Here is a 21,091-nt window from a genome sequence, read left to right on the forward strand (position 1 = left end):
TATGTCTGTCTGTTACTCAATCACGCCTAAACTACTGAACCAATTTGTATGAAATTTGGTATGGAGATATTTTTTTTATACCCGAGAAAGGACATAGGCTACCTTTTATTGCGAAATATGTACCACGGGCGAGGCCGGGGTGGACCACTAGTATTTTATAAATACGATAATTAACTTATTTATGTTTTTTTTGTTTCAGGTACAAACGGAACTATGTTATAGACTATAGTTAAGTTATACATAAATAGTATAGTGGTAGTGTACTGATAGTTAAACAAACAGACAAAATGGGTTGCAACACAAGTTCTGACGCTAAGTCGAATAAAGAAGAGAAGGACTCACAGGAAAATCAGGCGAATGCGGTCACAGGTACGCATGACAAGTCACTTGAACAAGTAGCTTGTTCAAGCTGCTTGAGCATATTTTTGTGTTTTTGATCAATGTGTAAGTAGAACTATTATTCAAGTTTATATAATATATTTTAACTTGTCAATCAAATAATCTTCACTGATTTTAAAACAAATTAGTGAACATTTGGTGTAGAACGTAATCTATGTAAAGAAGTAAACCGATTTTGATAATTTTTTAACCAGAAGTAAGCTATATTATTCCTACAGGTACTTGCATAATTTTTTACAATAAAAAAAAGAAAGACAGCAGTATTTTTATACGTTCTTTGTTCCAAAATCCAATGTATTTTATATTTATATTCTTTCAAAATTCATTTCATATTCGAAAGAGTATGCCCCAGAGGTGGTCCCATATAAATTTTATTATTATTGGACCCTTGACTTGGGAGGTACATCATAAAAACTCTTTAAAAGTAGGTCGTTCTTAAGTTTATCCATTACCCACAAAGAGACATCAAATACTCTACACTATAATATTAATTTATATAACTACTTACATTATTGCGGTTACAACTGAGCTTAGGTATGATAGTGGTTTATATATTCTTTGTAGTTTTTCTTATTTCTAGCGTTTTTTTTTTCTTTTTTTTCTCTCAACAAGTATAAATAAAATGTGATCCAAAGAAGTGAGGAGTGGGGGCCTGGTGACCTAAAATACAGGTAATTTTTATTACCTAGTTTAGGCACCAGTCTCACACTTATTTATATGTAATCGAAATGTGTACTTATTTAATGTAACCAATGTGAGAAATAAACTCTTTTTTTTTTATTTATTTATAAATCTTTATGTATATTCAAATTAATATATATCTAATTTTGACCGCCTCCTTGGTACAGTGGTTGACGTGTGAGCGTATAACCTGTCCTGGGTTCGATTCCCGGTGTAGACGAAGAAAACAAATGTCTCGGTCTGGCAGGACACAGAAGGCTGATCACCTACTTGTCCCTAAAGAAAATCGAACAGTGAAACAGATTTATGCATAATGCATCTGCCCCTTACCCCACTTGGGGACACGGGACTTCACTTATGTATTCCAATAACGTATCTAATAAATTGGATTATTGCAGTAACTTTATTAATTGGCGTAGAGATAATTACCTACCTGAAAGCAAATATACCAAAGCCGGGAAAGCCAAATAACATCTTTGATACATAATACGGGATCTTTATTGCAAAAGTTTGGAAGTTCGGTTGTTATAATAAAGTTTAAGTACACATATATAGAGATTGATACATATAGACAGGCCTGGGTTTGTTTGTAGCTACGGGTGATTTTATCTTGTACTAGCTATAGCCCGTGAACTCACTCGTGCGGAACGAGATTAAAATTATATGCTGATCTAGACTACTATGTATATCTATATCAATTTTTATCCAAACATAATGTGCTTTGTTTTGTGAAACAAACACTTTCGTCTTCTTTTATAATCTTCTTAATATATATAAATCTCGTGTCACAATGTTTGTCCTCAATGGACTACTAAACCACTTAACCGATTATAATAAAATTCGCACACCATGTGCAGTTTGATCCAACTTGAGAGATAGGATTGTTTAAATCTCAAATCGTTTTAGAGAAAGCGGGCGAAGCCGCGGGCGGTAAGCTAGTATAATTAATAAGTACTTCACTACATAGTTTAAAACAAAGTCGCTTTCTCTGTCCCTATGTCCCTTTGTATGCTTAAATCTTTAAAACTACGCAACTAATAGATAGAGTGATTCAAGAAGAAGGTTTTAGTATATAATTTATTAGGTTTTAGACAAAGCGGGCGAAGCCGCGGGCGGTTAGCTAGTATTATATAAATAAATACATTCATTTCCTAATATTTAAAGCTTGTAGCATATTCAACATAAACAAAGATATACCTTTAAAATACAATCTTTTGCGGAATTGTTGATCGTCCATTACTTTCTAAGAAAAACAATCTCAACTTTAGTAATTTGCACAGGTGAGCTCGTTAAACTGTTAATCTTATTCCACAAACTGATACTAATTGAAAAGTTTTACCGTTTATATTAATTTCTTCCATAATATATAGAAAATAGTTATAAAATATAATATACAAGCTGTGCTCCGCGGTTTTTCCCTCAGTATGTCGCTCCGGTTGGTCTTAACGAGATGATAATATATAGCCTTTCTTGTTAAATGGGCTATCTAAGAATGACAGAATTTTTCAAATCGGATCAGTAGTTTCCGAGATTAGCGCGTTCAAACAAACAAACAAATAAACAAACTCTTCAGCTTTATAATATTAGTATAGATTTTATAGCATCTTATGCACTATAGCTTCTCGGTTTTTGTCTCGGCTTTGTCCAGTAGTATTTATATAAGTTTTAATCGTAACAGTTAAATTTTAAATGTCATTTGTGAGACCATTTCCATTTTAAATTCAAATTCAAATTCATTTATAACTTTATTATAAAAACTAACCAAAAATCGTTAAATAACTGTGATATAAAAAGATGTTCCTGTTTTAGTCTATAAATTAGTTTAAACAAATCGCTTAATACTACTAAAAATTTGTTTAAATCGTAGCTGCGGCGTAGCACACCGCTGTAAGTGCTACGCTGGGGTTACGAATTCCTTCCTTTACTAGTAAGTATAAAGAAAAAGTTTCTCTAATCAAGTTCATTTGTATATCCCAAGAACTGAAATAATTAAAACTCAAAACGGGCTTTATAAAAGAAAGAGACACACTATATGGGCTGAATAGCTGATAGAAATAGATTTAAGATATATAAAAAGATTCAAGCGTAGAGTTAACGGGTACCTATTTAGGAAGCGCGTACCATCTTAGGCCACATCTTAGCTTTCCATCAGGCGAGATTGTGGTCAAGCTTCAAGCAAGGTTTCCTATCTAGAAAAAAAGATAGGTTTGATTTTAAAATTATTTTACCACTAGCTTTCCACCCGCGGCATCGCCCGCGCAATCAAAGAAAAACCCGCATAGTTCCCGTTCCCGTGGGATTTCCGGAAAAAAACCTATCCTATGTCCCGGAGTAAAAAGTAGCCTATGTCCTTTCTCGGGTATCAAAACATTTCTATACCAAATTTCATGCAATTTGGTTCAGTAGTTAAGGCGTGATTGAGTAACAGACAGACAGACAGAGTTACTTTCGCATTTATAATATTAGTATGGATGAGAATGCTACGTCTTTTCTGAACAATATTATTATCTCGTCATATCATAGAAGAGGTAGTTAAATACTAATTGTAATAAATATTATGATATCATAGTAATATCTCGTAAGCCACTATATTACATGTTCTTAACGATACATTTAAAAATGACAAAACGTACATGCAAAATAGTAAAGGAAAAATTCTACGCAGTAAGTAAATATAAAGTATCTAAGCTTTGACTTCATCGTAACGACTCCCCGTACATTTTATAAGATTACAATAATTTAGGTTAAGTTTCATTCTAATTGCTCAACTTGACTATCTTACCTGAATGTTCTGGATTATCTTCATTACTTTAAGCCGCTTAATATTATTTAACGTTTAAAACATTGCTTAGTTAAAGAAGGTGATAATAATAATAATTAAATTTTCAAAGTTTGATGAAAACTGACTATTTTAAAAAAACGACGTGTGGCACTCGGGGACTGCCGCGGTAAGGTTGCATGCTATGCCTTCAAGCCACACCTCCGCCCGTCGGAGTGGGGAGCGTGAGGTTTTTTCGTTACGGAATTTCTGGATTCGGTCCTCGCGCTCAAGGCCCGCGATAGAAGCTATGCAATAGCTTAAAAAAAAACCATAAGATTATAAATACGGGACAATGATTAGATTTTGTTTTCTTCTGGGAATTATACAAGAATTGAATATTCCTATCAACTTGATTAGATAAGGCTTTTGTAGTTGAGAAAAACGCTGATTAAAGTATAAATTTGTAAAAGAATATCGACGGGAATATGTTGAACAAAAATGATAACCACGTCCCATTTATAAAAAAAAAATATCTATAGTATATAATATTATATATTAAGTACAAAATATTTGGGATAACGAAGAATTTTTTCCAAACGTTTCATTTTGTAAGCGTACCAACTTTATTTGGACGCGTAACTGTGTAATTCATAAATTGAGCTTGTAACAAATTCTTATAAATCTGGCAGCCTCTCGCACTAAGGACTCGTCTCGAAACGAATTGAGCAATAAAGAGAAAATAAAACTTGTCGCGGGTAGACAGAGATATGAGAGAGGTTATTAACCCCGATAATTTGTGAGGTTGCCAGTTTTTTGTTGTATATCTCGTAAAATACGACCGCTGTTCGTTTTTGTTTAATTTATTTTGAGGCTCTTGCGGAGGGTTAGGTTTTTAATAAGTAATTTACATTAAATAGGATTGGTAATTAATCACGAAAGAAAAGATTAATTTTTATTATTTACATAAAGGTCTGTGTCATTTTGTTTATACTTACAATATTGTATTAACTGTGTATTTGTATATTACTTTATATATTTTGTTTCATAATAATATTTGAAGACTAATTAAAGAATTTCGTCGTTTGTTTCTGTTAAAGCAGAAAATTATTTCCTATTGCAATATTTTTCCAATCTCAGTATCCTGACCAAGATATTTGATGTAGTTTATAATATAAGAACGAGATGGCGCTGTCACAAATTTTTCCGAAATATTTTAGTTTAAGCGCCACCTACCAACTGGCAAAGCACTGTCAAATTTAAACGGACAATCTGTTTATTATCATATTGTGGCTAACCTAAGGCTAACCTAAAAACTAAGTTTTTAAAACATGATACAACTTGTAGGTAAATGCTTCTCTTAATTCCAACTCTATGTCACAGATGGCGCTGTTTTTAATTTGCACTTTTGGTGTCAGTGCCATCTATTGGTTGCGAAAGTAACTTCATTGTTGGTGCTACGTTTCGATTAGACTGCCAAGTGCTACGAAAATAATGCGTTTAAATTCTAATCACGGAACGTGCCAATTTGCGAAGAATAAAGGTTACAATCATGTAATGCATAATATTATCTGATTAAAGGGCGTTTATACGATGTAAGAGTAAAAATGTAAAAAGCTAGACTAGGAAATAATATTGTAATACTGTACTACTAGTTCGTAATGTCGATTGAATAAGACGATAACCATACAATATAAAACCACTTGTAGTGTCACTAATGCACTATATCACTACATAGTATAAAACAAAGTCGCTTTCTCTGTCCCTATGTCCCTTTGTATGCTTAAATCTTTAAAACTACGCAACGGATTTTGATGCGGTTTTTTTAATAGATAGAGTGATTCAAGAGAAAGGTTTTAGTATATAATTTATTAGGTTTTAGACAAAGCGGGCGAAGCCGCGGGCGGTAAGCTAGTCAAATAATAATTTACAAGAGCAAAGAATAGCTGAAAATCTTAATAGTATTTCATTGATACGCTGGTTTATTCTGATTATGCCCGTTTCTTTATTATTCATGTGAGATGTTAAGCTTTCTAATTAATCTAATTGGATATGTTGAGGTATTTTTCACCAAATCTATCAATCTAAAGGGAAATTACGATCTTTATTACTTACTAAAAAATACAAACTGCATGTAAAAATATTTTTATAATGGGAGCAAATATACTTAGTTAAAGTTAAAACTTTACCAGTATGACCTCGGTTTTCTACGCACAAACCACAACCTTAAACTAAATGGCAAGCTTGTGTTCTATGTTACGTTGAAAATTCGTATTAAACTTTACGATTTCTACTGTTATTATTGTTATCTTATTTGTTACACAATAAAAAAAAACCAATACACACGTACAAACAACTTGGATAAGTAGTGCAGCAATTAAAATTGCTTAGCTGTAATATTATATGTATTTATTATATGTATTTATGTTTACTTATCAAATTTTAATTTGAAATATTCTAATATGTTTTAATAAGAAAATACAAGCCAGAATTATTTATATGCAAACTAACTCAGAGTAAAAAAGGACAATTTTTATCGTAATATTTATGACTAGCGGTCCGCCCCGGCTTCGCCCGTGCATGTTTACATTTTCTCTCCATAAGAACCATCCTCTTCCTCGTACTTCAAGGAATATCATAAAAGAATTAACGAAATCGGTTCAGCCGTTCTCGAGTTATGCGATTACCAACACATTTTTATTTTGGTTAGTTAAGATTATTGTCTTCGTAATTAAATATTATTATAGGCTGTAGTATTTAAAATTAGTGTGTTTTCATAAAAATATACTCTAAAAGACGAAAGGTTTTTATTTGTATAAAATAAGATCTGGCTGCTGGGTAGATTTTGAAAATTCCTTCATATCGAAAGCGTTATTACTTGTGATTTATGTCATACTAGCTTCCGCCCGCGACTCCGTCCGCGCGGATGTCGGTCTTCGCGTGGATGGTTTATTTCTCCATTTAGAGTAGGTACCTACCTCTGACAATAACATCTTATAAATATCTATTGTACCCAATTCCCAAATACGGCTAGGCCTATAATAATACGCAACGTGTGTTCGCGGTTCTACGGGAACAACGTCTATGGATAAAACTGAAAAATTAAGATTAATTTTTTTCTACGTATTTTTCCAGGATAAAAAGTATCCTATTTTACGCCCAGGATAATAAGGTATAATTATACCAAGTTCCATCGAAATCGAACCGCTAGTTTTCACGTGATGCCTTAACATACAGACAGACAGACAGACAGACAGACAGACAGACAGACAAAAATTTTTTTAATCACATATTTGGGTTTGGTATCGATCCAGTAACACCCCCTGGTATTTATTTTTTCAATATTTTCAATGTACAGAATTGACCCTTCTACAGATTTATTATATGTATAGATTGAATTAAAAACTTTCTTCATTATTATAATATTCTACCTATGTATTATAGCTATTGTTAATAATATCTACGATGCGCTACAGCACAGCTACGAAAACGTAGCAATTTCGTAGCATTACTATAACAATATGATTTTGATACACCTAGGTTGGAATTATTATGTAATCTTATTACGCGAAATTTCTATTCACTGCTTATTTGAAGGTTTGTATAAATAATATAATATTTAATTATTATTTATTTTTCAGAAGTGACTAAGCTTTTCTTTATTAAGTGTTGTCTTCCTTAGTGCAATTTATTTACGAAGTAGCTCAATTTCTTCAACAGTATCATCCTTGGATCTGAAAAAAATAATCAAATATGATTCAATGGCAAAAAAGTGACGGAGAAAAAATATTTTCAAATTGTAATACTTTATTTTCATATTTTCTTCATAACAACAGGATCTAAATAGTAAATATAAAGATATCATTCTCTGTCGCAATGCGGATTATACGAACTCCTTCAATTTTGTGTTTTCTTGTTTAAAATATACCAAAATAGTTTTTAACGAGGTGTCCGTTATAATCAGAGAATTTGGACGAAACACGTTTGTTTCAATATGTTAACGATATGAGTGTTATGGTGATATTAATATAAATGAGAAGTTGAAAATGTAAGTATCAGGAAAAGGTTGTAAATAAGATTTATTTCGAAAATAAAGGTTACAGGCAAAGATTGTTGATTTAAGAATTTATACAAAAATTATAATTAATTCAATGATTTCGTTGGGTAATAATATTGGTCATTACCTATAATAAATTACCTTTTGGCAATAAGGTCGCTGTATTTTTATTTTTCTTTATCGCCTATATGTTTCGTTACAAGAATAAAAAAATATTTATTAACAATTAAAGGTTTTCACCTACCTCGCCTATTATATTAATAAAAATTAGATAAATACCACATAACATAACATAAGATACTAATTAGGATTTAATTTTTCTTAATACTATTAATAGCATTTAATGTGTTGTGTTTTCTAAATAAAATATGTATCTATCTATCTTTATGATAGTAACAAGATATCTAACGGTATTACTTCTTATTTCGTAGCATCACTATGGGCGTAGGCCATACTACGATGTTCGTAGCTTGTAGCACACCTGGCGTAGCACTTTAAATATAAATATGGTCTTGCGTGTAGCATCATTTATTAAAGGTGATTTGTTATAAAATCCGCAAATAATTTTGTATGCTTCGCATGCCTTCAGTTTACTACAGGTTTAGCAGTTCTATTATTTGTATTTGTGTATAATTACCACGTAATGTGAATAAAATATAATGGGTATATATGAATAGAATAAAATATACTATATTCAGAGATTAGATAGAGATAAAAATCTAAAATTATTAACATAATATTATCATATTAAGATGGATCTTAAGTGGAATTATTTATTGATAAGATCATTTAAAACCATGTCAAGATAATAAACCTATTTGTAGCCATAAAACTTTATAATGGAGATCAATTCTTAGCGTTTTTAATCCAGCAACGATTGAACATGTTTATATTAATTCATATTTGAAACATAGAAATGGTTATTATTGAAAAGCCTACAACATTTTTAATTAAAAGTGTGTAAGGGTAAACAATAAACAACAATTATCTCTCCTTTATGAAAAAAACATAACTATTACGATTCAAAAGCGCTTAGAAATCTAGTCGAATGATATCTGAGATGAGTTTTACCATTGTATTCATGAACAACAGTTAACATAACCTTTACAAAGAAACAATTAACACATTCAATAAGCAATGACTATAAAGGCCATAGTAACTTCTAACGTAAAGGTACGAGTATACTAGGCCAGTTCACATATATTTATTTAACACTTTACATAAAAATATATACAAAATATTATAAAGATGAAGAGTTCGTTTGTTTGAACGCGTTAATTTCAGGAAATACTGGTCAGATTTGAATTTGGTTTTGATTCGGTGTTAGGTAGCCCATTTATCGAGGAAGGCTTATAGGCTATATAATATTATCATCGCGCTGAAACCAACAGAAGCACAGCTAGTAAATACATAAAGGTAACAATATGAAATTCAGTATAAAGCACAAAGGGCGGCCTAATCATTGTGTAGTTGTCTTTACCAGGCAACCACGGGGAGAAAGGTTAAATATCTAAATATGTCGAGAAACAAAACCATCATGGAGTAATTTGATGAGTTTTGGTACCTTTGAATTATGTCATAGATGAAAGAAGTTTCACTTCTGACACGTGTGCTCGGCATACACGCTCTTTTTAGATAGAGCTGAACGTATTTATAATGCAATAAAACACATAAAATATTGCAAAGACAATTTTAATTAAAGCCCGTTTGTATAAAATTATTAATGAACAGATTCAAAGTGAAACTCGATTCTCGTTTAAAATACTGTAATTAACGGGTAAAATAAATATTTTACTTTGGCAGAAAATATTTGTCGACCAAAATTAATCCGAGTTTTATCTTTTCGTTAAAGATTGTTCTTAGAAACAAAATGATAAGAATGAAAAAAACATTCCTTACGCATAGATAAAGGCTTATGAAATTGTAATATTTTTTTTTACAATTTTTACACGGCACGATCCGATCCCATACTAAGCTTTCGCTTGTGTTATGGAAACCAGATGGCTGATAAACATACATGTATCATATAATTTTAAATAAATACTTATATAGATAATTAACACTCAGACACAGAGCAAACATCTACGTTCATCACACAAATATTTGCCGCGGGACTTAGAAGGCAGGGCCACTAACCAACCAAGCCAACCGGTCATTCAATATTATATATTTTATACAAAGAGACCTTAAAATATTTTCAGCTCTTTCGTCCAATGTAAAACGTTTTTATTACTTTAATATATTTATTTACACTTTATTGTGCTGGCATACAAATAAATCCTTAAAATTAAAACTTATAACTAGTCTAACACAGAAGGCGGCCTTATCACTTAAGATCGATCTTTTCCAGGCAACCTACTGTGTGGAGAATATATCATGATGTAAATAAATAATTAGATTAAAAGATCAATTACATTATTACAATATAATCAAAAGCAAGGACCAAACAGTTCTAAATGTAGACGACCGTGTTTACATCGATTCGAATCAAGAATGTTCAAATGCATTTACTGCTGAATCATAGCAAATAACTATAAAACCAGAGTCCATCCAAATACGAGACTAGTCGCGCATCTCAACCCGCCTCGGAAGGTTGCCAAGGATATACGATTATATAAGGAAGTTTTCGTTTGAAAAACCTTAATATTAATTCGGGACTCGATGCAATAGTATAGCAAAATCGAGATATACGACGTTCATTTCACAATTAAATAATGAAGGAATCATTGTGCTTTAAAACCAGTGAATTTCAACAATAATTGTAATTGTAATATTGGTAAAATACAACTTGTGTGCCTTTAATCATAAAAAACTCGGTGTGCCACAAAATATCTTTCTTCAATAATAACTCTGTACAGCACTTCAAAATCACACTTTCGTTAAAAATAATCACTTTATGTGCATTTAATTATATATTGAATTCAGTGTCCAAATAATATAATTTTATACAAAGCTGTGCTGTTCTTGATACAAATAATAAATAAGTGACCCCTAAAAACGCTTTCTAAGTAGTTTCACAAACGTATCAAATATCACTTCCTACTAAAAACCGTTTATATTATAAAATCTTAACAATAAAGGTCTACGTACAGAATCAAATATCACTTCCTACTTACTAAAAAACCATACCCATTTAATACCATTTGCACACGACTTCCTACTTGCCTATACATTAAATATAAAATACCCAGTGTACACCGGGCATTACCGTTCCCTCCTCAGTCCTCAATCCTCACAGTTCTCGGGACCTCCGTGGTAAGCACACGCGCGACAGCCCCGGCATTCACCCCCGCGTCCCCCAAATCAGTAACAGTGGATTTATTAAGGAAATACCTGAAAATTGTCGAGGACAAATTTTTCCCAGGTAAGTCAGCTACCTATGTGTATAGTTTAATTCATGGAATATGGATTTGTGTGCTGGTTGTAGAGAAAAACGATTTGATCGATGGGCGGAGTTTTTTTATTTTAAAAGTTGTTAAAACGTGATGTTTTGATGTTGTCGGTTTAGTTCTGAAAATGTATTAGAATTATATAATAAAGAAATAAAAATACATACCTATTTGGACAAAAAATACAGATAGATCTTTTATAACAATGCAATTTACTTCTGACAATTAAAATATATAATGAGCGTATAAAAAAAGTGTGTGAGGAAAATGCTGAATAGAAAACGGTACCAGGAAAGCATAAAGGGCAAGGAATACTATTGATTTTTCATTGTTGGGTGTGATATTAATATTTATTTATAAACAACCAATTAGAATGGAGTAACAACAAAGCACTTTCTAAATGTAATAAAGATGAAGAGTTTGTTTGTTTGAACGCGCTAATCTCAGGAACTACTGGTCCGATTTGAACAATTACTTCACTGTTAGATTTTTAATTTGAGCCTATTTATCGAAGAAGGCTAGCCTTATTAAGTTATTATATTACACGATAAGACCAATTATTAGAGAGACCAATTATTCGCGGAGCAATGCGGGTAAAACCGCGGGGCACAGCTATTCTATTATAAAAATCGATTTAAGAATTTGATTTTAATTGAGACGTTATTTTGAAAGTGTCAGAGTTATTATTAAAAGAATAATTGAAAAAGTTCTTCGCCACTAACCAAAAAAATAATTTATAACATAAATATTTTAGGCAATGCGGCTTGCGCCAAGATCCTTAATACAAATTTGTAGGACGCATGACTGCTGTTGAAATAATGAGAATAAAATAAGTATCTTTATTTCAGCAGAAAACATACAGTTAGCGTTTAATAATACATAGAAATGCTATATCTTATTGTTTAAAATACAATTTTAACTTTAACTCTAAGCAAATCAAAATAATATAATAATATGTGTTTTTATACGTAGTTCTATATATTATGAAAGAAAGACATGTTAACACAATTTGTAAATCAAGAATGGCTTAACAGATTTTGATGATATTTGGATTTTTGATATCACCAATTAAAAATGTATAAAAAGCGTCTACTCATGCGTAGTCAGAGCCACCAACTAGTTTTCAATAAAAATACGTTTGCGGTATAAAATAAATTTGAAATAAAAGAACTTTACCATACCAACATGAATGAGTGTGAATTTATTAATGTGACCTTATACTGATGTTAATGTAGGTCAATTAGCAATCACTTGTTAAATATAAAGAAGTCGAGTATAAGATCGAGAATGTATTGAGGTCTTAGATTAATTTTTATGCTTATATTATATTGAAAAACAGTTAAGTTTTTAAAAGATATAGTTTTGAGATTATTTTTTGGTTATTATAATCGAAGTTTTAAATAATTACATACTAGGATTTCCAGAGGTTAAAATTAGACCAAAGTCGACAGAAAGTGTACAATATTAATTTATAGTCCCACTGCAGGAACCACGATAAGATATTCTATCTATTTATTAGAATTAATGTGTTTTATAAAATAAACGATTTTCATTGCGATACGAGAAAGATATATCTATTCTTAAAATGTTATTATAATCAAAGTTATGTTCTAGTAAACCGTTCAGTTCGTATTATTATTTATTCAAAACGAGATATTGTTTATTAGCGACATCGATATTTATCGGAATAACTGACGAACAACTTCAATGGTCGAATAAAAGTTGAATAAAGATTAAATGATAAAAAAATAAAATTAAAACGATAATATCTTATAGTAATAATTCTTCTTAAACCAGCATACCTGTTCACAAATCAGATATCGTGTTCCTCTATATGTAGTATCCACTATAAAGTACTATATCACTACATAGTATAAAACAAAGTCGCTTTCTGTGTCCCTATGTCCCTTTGTATGCTTAAATCTTTAAAACTACGCAACGGATTTTGATGCGGTCTTTTTTAACAGATAGAGTGATTCAAGAGGAAGGTTTTAGTATACAATTTATAAGGTTTTATACAAAGCGAGCTAGTTTATATCTAAAAATAAAACATAATAAATAGAACCGACCCACGCCCAAATCTCATTAAAACTTGCAACGATAGTTGTTGCTAAAGGTCAAGCATTACCTTTTCACAGGTGGGCTCTTCAATCAAATGTAATGTCAAACGAATCTAATCTTGTTCTATGATATATTATTTAGTTTCATGAATCTGTTATGTTCAAAAGGGGAAAAGGAAAATCGCGATATGGCTCTTGCTGAAATTTGCGGTTAATAAAATATATTTACTTACTATGAAAAATCGATTAATTAAAGGTACGATAAGGTATTATATTATATGTGTAATATGTTGGTTAAAAGGTTAACTGAAGTAGGTAGGTTGAATGTTTAACTATTTGGTTATAATAATTCAGTGTCATCACATTTATCGAGATTCCTTTATCTTTATATACAAAATTGTTACCATATTAAAGAAGCAATTGCTTATATACAATTATTCAGTTTTGATCTTTTTGGCTTTTCATGTAGTATTCATTTTCATTGTACTCTTTCTTATAATATTTTTTGTAATAATACAATCTAATGAAATAGATAAATTCTTAAAACTACTCTATGTGTAGTTATCGTTTAAGATTATGTTTTCATAGACAAAATGCTCACATTAGAGAAGTGCTTTATGCCGGTTGGGCGAAGCTAGAGATGAAAACATGGATTTTCAGGAAAAATTTAACAAAAAATTTTGGACGTAATTTTGTTGTTGAAGTATTTTTTACGTGATCAGTGTACGCAAAACTACAAGTCCCTTCGCGCTAAGTATACCAAATACCAATAGTGGGACACACTGTATACAGATTACTCGAAGCACATTTGCATTACACAAGCGGAGCCGCAGGGAAAAACTTGTTTACCATAACTACTATTACCTAATATTTACCCAAGCAAACAGGGTTGCATAATTAATTCAGTTATATTATACACAACCCCATACCTATAACCCTAGTAGGGTAATAACTTACTAAGTACAAATATAAACAGGGTTCTACACTTAATTATTTCTAACCTACTTAACTACTAAGCTTTTGCTTTGATCGATTTGGATAAAAATATAACGTTAGTTTATAAATATCAAAGAGCCTGCGGTTTCTGTACCTCGCGTTGCTCCGCTCCTGTTGGTCTTAGCGTGATTATATAATATAGCCTACCTATTATATAGGCTTCCTCGATAAATGGCTATCTAACACCGAATGAATTTTTCAAATTGGACCAGTAGTTCCTGAGATTAGCGCGTTCAAACATACAAACAAGCTCTTCGGCTTTATAATATCAGTATAGATTGAGATGTATTACCTTATAAGTTTTAAGATAGTAACTAGGATTTTAACTTGAATATATCTGGTAATTAATTAAATAGGCCTTCATCATTCGTCTAAATGTGAAAGTTTATCAAAAATTAAACAGCCTTTTATATAGATAAACAACGTTTCTGCAAAATTTCGCGTTTATAATTTTGTAATAGCAAGTACCTGCTTGTGTTACATTGATAATTGAATATAATTTCTTATCATTTATTATCAACAAAATTGTAATAAAGAAAAAGAAGAGTATTTCTTTATTTTCTATAAATATTATGTTTACAATTATATAATAATTAGGACTCAATTGAACTGCACGAACGTAAAAAAATCTACTCAAGCACAGATAATATAATTTCATAGTACCTACTCACTACTCAAGTTAAGCATATTTTCATAATCGTAATATCAATTTAATTTTACACCTTATATCAAATGCTATAACAGAATATCAATACAACATACCTTAAGGAAATTCATTTCCTCACACGTAAAGGGAAAACAAGTTAAATTTACTTCGATACATAGTAAATAGATATCGATTTGTAAGGGAATGGAAAAAGTTCTTGGCAATACGTGACTCATTTCTTGACATGTCTTTTTTATCTTTTGATATTGTCTTTTGGTTCTTATATAATGTAAAATATAAAGGTACTAGGTTTCCGCCCGCGGCTTCGCCCGCGCAGTCAAAGAAAAACCCGCATAGTTCGCGTTCCCGTGGGATTTCCGGGATTGCGTCATTTTCTCGGGATAATAAGTAGCCTATGTCCTTTCTCGGGTATCAAAATATCTCCATACCAAATTTCATGAAAATTGGTTCAGTAGTTTAGGCGTGATTGAGTAACAGACAGACAGACACAGTTACTTTCTCATTTATAATATTAGTATAGATTCTATTGATAAACGTTATTCAATGCGTTTCAATGAACCTAAGCAATGGACACTCGCGCTCGTAGGTACTCTATATAAAATATTTTTAATGCAATCGCGGATTTTCTCAACAAAATAATAAAATTACAAATTTAATTTTACTAAAAACTATATGAAATGCGTGGCTAACATTTTTTCTCGCAGTCGGATGTATTTCGAAACAAATAGCTTTCTTTTAAATAGACCATTATTTGAACTCTATACCACGTGCTAAATCTGTTTCATAAATTTAACTAGCTTACCGCCCGCGGCTTCGCCCGATTTGTCTAAATCCAAATAAATTATATACAAAAACCTTCCTCTTTTCTCTATCTATTAAAAAAACCGCATCAAAATCCGTTGCGTAGTTTTAAGGATTTAAGCATACAAAGGGGCATAGGGACAGAGAAAGCGACTTTGTTTTATACTATGTAGTGATAAATACGCCTTTATTAAAAAATGATGATGAGCGGCCAACATCAAACGCTATATATGTTACGCTACGTATTATGAAGCATATAATTTGTTATTTTGTGTGAAAAAAGAAAGTGCTTGATGAGCGAGTTTAGAGATGAGCGAGATGGCTAAAGATAAATCGATAAAAATTGTCTGTTGGAAAATGTTATGCTTGTTTTGTATTTTCTAAATCTTGTTTCTAAATTGTGTTTCTCATAGTTAAGTTCAAAATTTACGAGCAAGAAAATAACAATTCACAAGAAGCATTTTTACAGTAACAACACATTTTTTAAACGTTTTCATTTTACTTTACGTCGGCTACTGTGATACCTATTTTATGTAAATTAAGTGCCGGGAATAGTAACCTCAGATGTTTATACTCATATTAAATGCGGAACAAGGCTTTACATTTCTTATTAGGAAATATAGTGTATATTACAAGATTTTTCTTGAAATTAAACTGTGTAAGAAAATATTCTCTGTACGATGTTAGTTAATTTGCTTTTGCTCGCGTGGTTCTCGTATATAACGTAAGCTTTTAAGATTTATTAATGTACTGTGAATAACTATGATTTTCAATTTAGTATAGGTAGCAAGAAAATTCCTCTATAAAAATGAATAGCCGCTTACCGCCCGCGGCTTCGCCCGCTTTATCTAAAACCTAAATAATATATAATAATTATATACTAAAACTTTCCTCTTGAATCAATCTATCTATTAAAAAAAACCTTATCAAAATCCGTTGCGTAGTTTTAAAGATTTAAGCATACAAAGGAACAGAGAAAGCGACTTTGTTTTATAATATAAAATTTATATACTATGTAGTGATGATGATGATGTAGTTAGGTAATTGCTATTTCCATAACCCATAAATGAATCACTTCTGTATTAAATTGTAAAGTCTTTGATACCATAGAATTTGTTTAGAAACTAACTTCGTAAGTAACATAAATGTAAACGAAAAAATGTAAACATTCAGTAGGTACGCAATTTTATTCGTTTTGCCTTTTAATAAAATATTGAACATCGATAAATATTAATCATGATACATTTGGGATAAAAAGATGATATCATGATCGTTTTTAAATCCAATTTTATCCAGAATATCAAATGAAATCGAAGATATTTATAAAGTTTATTTCCTTCGCCTCGAATGTTCATGTTTACTTCGAGGAATAAATTAACGCGTTCTAAGAATACGGTATTGATGGTAGATAGGTATTATTTGTTTAGAATATATGAGTATTATAGAATATATTATGCTTGTATAATTATTTAGGTCTTAACTTTAGTATATTTATATATTTTTTTTAATGAGGTTGTTTTTCTGTTTATTATTTTAACCTATCTTACTAAGCACAGTATAACCATATTGTAATTTTGTATTATTTTTAAGCAAAGAGGTTTGATTATGAAAACGTTATCTGGATAGTAAATGTCCTGTTATTAACTAACTAATGTTTGCATAATGCGGTATATTACTGCAATTAATTGCCTTTACAATTATATACAAATACACATTAAAATAGATAGATCTCTTTAATCTACATAATATAATAGATCTTGTCTGTTTTACTTTCTGAGTTTTGTCCATTATTTTCTAAACATACCTACTTATAGTTAATACTAGCTGCGCTCCGCGGATTTACCCGCAGTGTTCCGCTGCTATTGGTCTTAGCGAGATGATAGCCTTTCTCGATAAATGGGCTATCTAACACCGAAATAATTTTTCAAATCGGACCGGTAGTTCCCGAGATTAGCGCATTCAAACAAACAAACTCTTCACCTTTATAATATTAGTATAAATATCTACGTATAAAATGTTTGTCAAATCTCATAGCAAATACAACGAAAAAATAAGTCGCAAATAATTTAAGATATCGCAGTAGAATTCATCATCCAAACCAAATGAACCGAATTTTAAATCTAATTACGTACAAAATATATCTTGCCCCAAATAAAATAAGCCAAGGAGACTTGAATATATTTTTGGCACACAGAGAAACCCTGTTGTAACCCAATTTCTAGCGAGTTTTTTCTCTTGACATACATTTTAGGCTAAAAGTTATAGAAATAGTCAACAGACTGAAGATATATTGTTCACAATAAGACGAAGAAACTGAAATAAAATAATTATGAATTTAATTGATTTCGTTTCGATATTATTTGCATTTAAATCATCATTTTTAAAATTACTCTAAGAGTTTGGTTAGGTGCTTACCCATGCACTGTACATAAAGTATTGAAATTAATATATTGAACGGTCTTTTAAAATAATTATTCTGTTTCATTTATATTAAACAAATTTGATAAGCCATATCTTACTTACATTACTTATATCATGGCAAATATAATAAACAATTAATCACCAAGAATACAAAGTATATATAAGTTATACATATATATAAGTTATACATATATATAAGTTATACAAGTAAACATAGTTTTTATTGAATTGAAAAAAAAAATTACCTATATTATCCCGTAGAAATATGAAGCCCTTTCACACCTGTTTCACTGATCAATGTTTACGGACAACTTAGCAAACAGCCCTTACACGGTATATTTTTATTTACCTGTCCATTATTTCAAACCTACGATACTAATGTATATAACCAGTGTATTAAGGAGAGTACTATACTTGGATATAAAATAGGATAGCGAATAAAATGATAATAATAAAAGTTACGGATATTAATACTCAAACTCAAACTCAATACATTTTCGTACAATACGTGTAAAATATGTACTTGATGTTTGGGTATTCAGAATATGGTCAAATTATTGGAGCCCAAAATCTTATCTATGATATTTTCTATACATCTAATTCTTATCAATAAATTCAATACAACAATACGTAAGACGAAGTCGTCCTTTCAGTACCACGATGCTATATTTTAGATTTTTTTTAGTTTGGAATTTTTATACTTAAGATGTACTTAAGCGATTATTACATATTATGTAATAGACCGTACGGTTAGAATAAATGATTTCTTCCTTTTTAAATCTATACTAATATTATAAAGCTGAAGAGTTTGCTTGTTTGAACGCGCTAATCTCAGGAACTACTGGTCCGATTTGAAAAATTATTTCGGTGTTAGCCCATTCATCGAGGAAGGATATTAGGCTATATGTATATTATTATCATGACGCTAAGACCAACAGGGGCCGAGCCACGCGGGTGAAACCGAGGAGCGCAGTTAGTATATCTATAAAGGAAAATATTCACCGTTTTGCAAGCCTTTGTTACCGAGCGTAAATACATCTAACAATGACTTCAGAGAAAATATTAACGGTCCCCTTTTAATTACGTTCAACTCATTTGAACCATCCATCAAACCTTCATTATCCGATGCTTAAAGTTTCAATGCATTACTTCCCTTAATTTAGACCCTCCAAAGGGACCTTGGAAGAAATCGACTCGATCGTGTTTACTAAGGAAAAAGTATGATTTATTAACTTCGCAAGTTGGACTTTTATTAGAGAAATTGCGAAGAATGCCGGGTACGGTATTTTCCGTTTTCCCCGATGCCAAACAATAAATGAGGAGTGGACAAAAAATTTCATTTATTACCGTTTTTACGTAGGTTGACACTTTACGTACCTCCCTTTATATATTTCTTTTGAATACACAGCACCTTATGAGTGACAAAGCCGTTTGTGCTGATTCTTAAGATTTTTTGGTAATACGTATTACAATAAAGAATTCAAAGAAAGACAGAAATAAAATCAATTGTATTCAAAATCTATAAAACACGTGTATTAATAATAATGAAGAATAATGTATTTCGGATTACATTTTATACAGTCAAACGTAAATAACTAAATAGCTACAAGCTTTTCGACCGCGATTTTAACCGCGTGGTCAAAGGAAATTTACTGGTTGGATGTTTTCCTTGATAAAATGTAAAAATGTAATATAAAATATAACCTAGTAATTCTCTAGCTTCGTATCCATCTCCAGAAACTAAAAATATATCATAAAAAAAACATTGCGACGTTAAAGAAAGACAAACAAACAAACTTTTGCCTTTACAATTTTAGTAAGATTTGATCACACAATCACTTAGAAATATCTGTGCTTTTTCAACTGCTTTACTACATTACTTGGTTTAAAACCTTCTCGAGTCACGAAGAACTATTGTCCGCAATCTAGCACATATAATAAGTGCTTAGAACGTCATATTAGATCCTGTAATGTAACTACAGGCTAATTAATGCCTAGACGCACTAATCTCATGAGCTAGCCCAGTAAATTCCACCTAATGCTGAACATCAAGCATTACATCGTTTTTGGGATTAACGTCACTAATTCATTCTTGTTAGAGACTAGAATTGTGTGCCATGATTTATTGGATACTATAATGTAGTAGATGGGCAATTTGAAATGGATAATTAGAGGCTTAAAACTGTTCTAGATTACAAAAAAGGGAAAGTAAAATAAAAATGTATGTTTTTAGTTACATGTCTTTACTAATATTATAAAGCTGAAGAGTTGTTTGTTTGAACGCGCTAATCTCAGGCAATACTGGTCTGATTTGAAAAATTCTTTCTGTGTTAGATAGCCCATTTATCGAGGAAGGCATATATTATTATCATCACGCTAAGACCAACAGGAGCGGAGAAACACGAGTAAATTCGCGACGCACAGCTAGTGTTAAACGTGAATAACGTATCTGTGAACTGGTGATACCTATACTTAACTAGCGGTCCGCCCCGGCTTCGCCCGTGGTACATATTAACGTTTTCTCTACATAAGAACCATCCTCGTACTTCAAGGAATATAATAAAAAAAGAATTATCGAAATCGGTTCAGCCGTTCTCGAGTTATGGAATTACAACGAAAAGTGGCATTGATTTTTATATATTAGATTTTCAAACAATTTTCATTACTTTATGTGGTTATCCGTTACCAAATAAAAATCAAAACTGTCTTCTTACCTCTATTGGATATCTCTTATAGTGCACATTTTTCTCCAGTGTAGCATATAAATGAGACGAGATTTTATCCAGGTATAGCCATTTTCATACTAAAGTTTTCCATATTGACACAATAAAGAGCTAAAAAGGAAAATCTAGGGATATAGTA

The 21,091-nt window shown here is 31.1% G+C and overlaps 1 protein-coding gene across 2 annotated transcripts in view; it reads left to right on the plus strand.

Annotated features, from left to right (window-relative positions):
• Window positions 1-205: 205 nt before the first annotated feature.
• Window positions 206-21,091, plus strand: part of LOC123703780 (sperm surface protein Sp17) — an 87,846-nt gene continuing 66,960 nt past the window's right edge. The window contains exon 1 of one of the 2 annotated variants that reach the window (XM_045651930.1): window positions 206-369. In XM_045651930.1, coding sequence (XP_045507886.1) covers window positions 288-369 — 82 coding nt within the window. In that variant the 5' untranslated portion in view covers window positions 206-287. Of the gene's footprint in view, window positions 370-11,134; window positions 11,260-21,091 lie in introns of those variants that run through there. The other variant, XM_045651931.1, reaches the window with a different exon arrangement.

The sequence above is a fragment of the Colias croceus genome, chromosome 27, assembly GCF_905220415.1.
Source record: "Colias croceus chromosome 27, ilColCroc2.1".
NCBI lineage: Eukaryota > Metazoa > Arthropoda > Insecta > Lepidoptera > Pieridae > Colias > Colias croceus.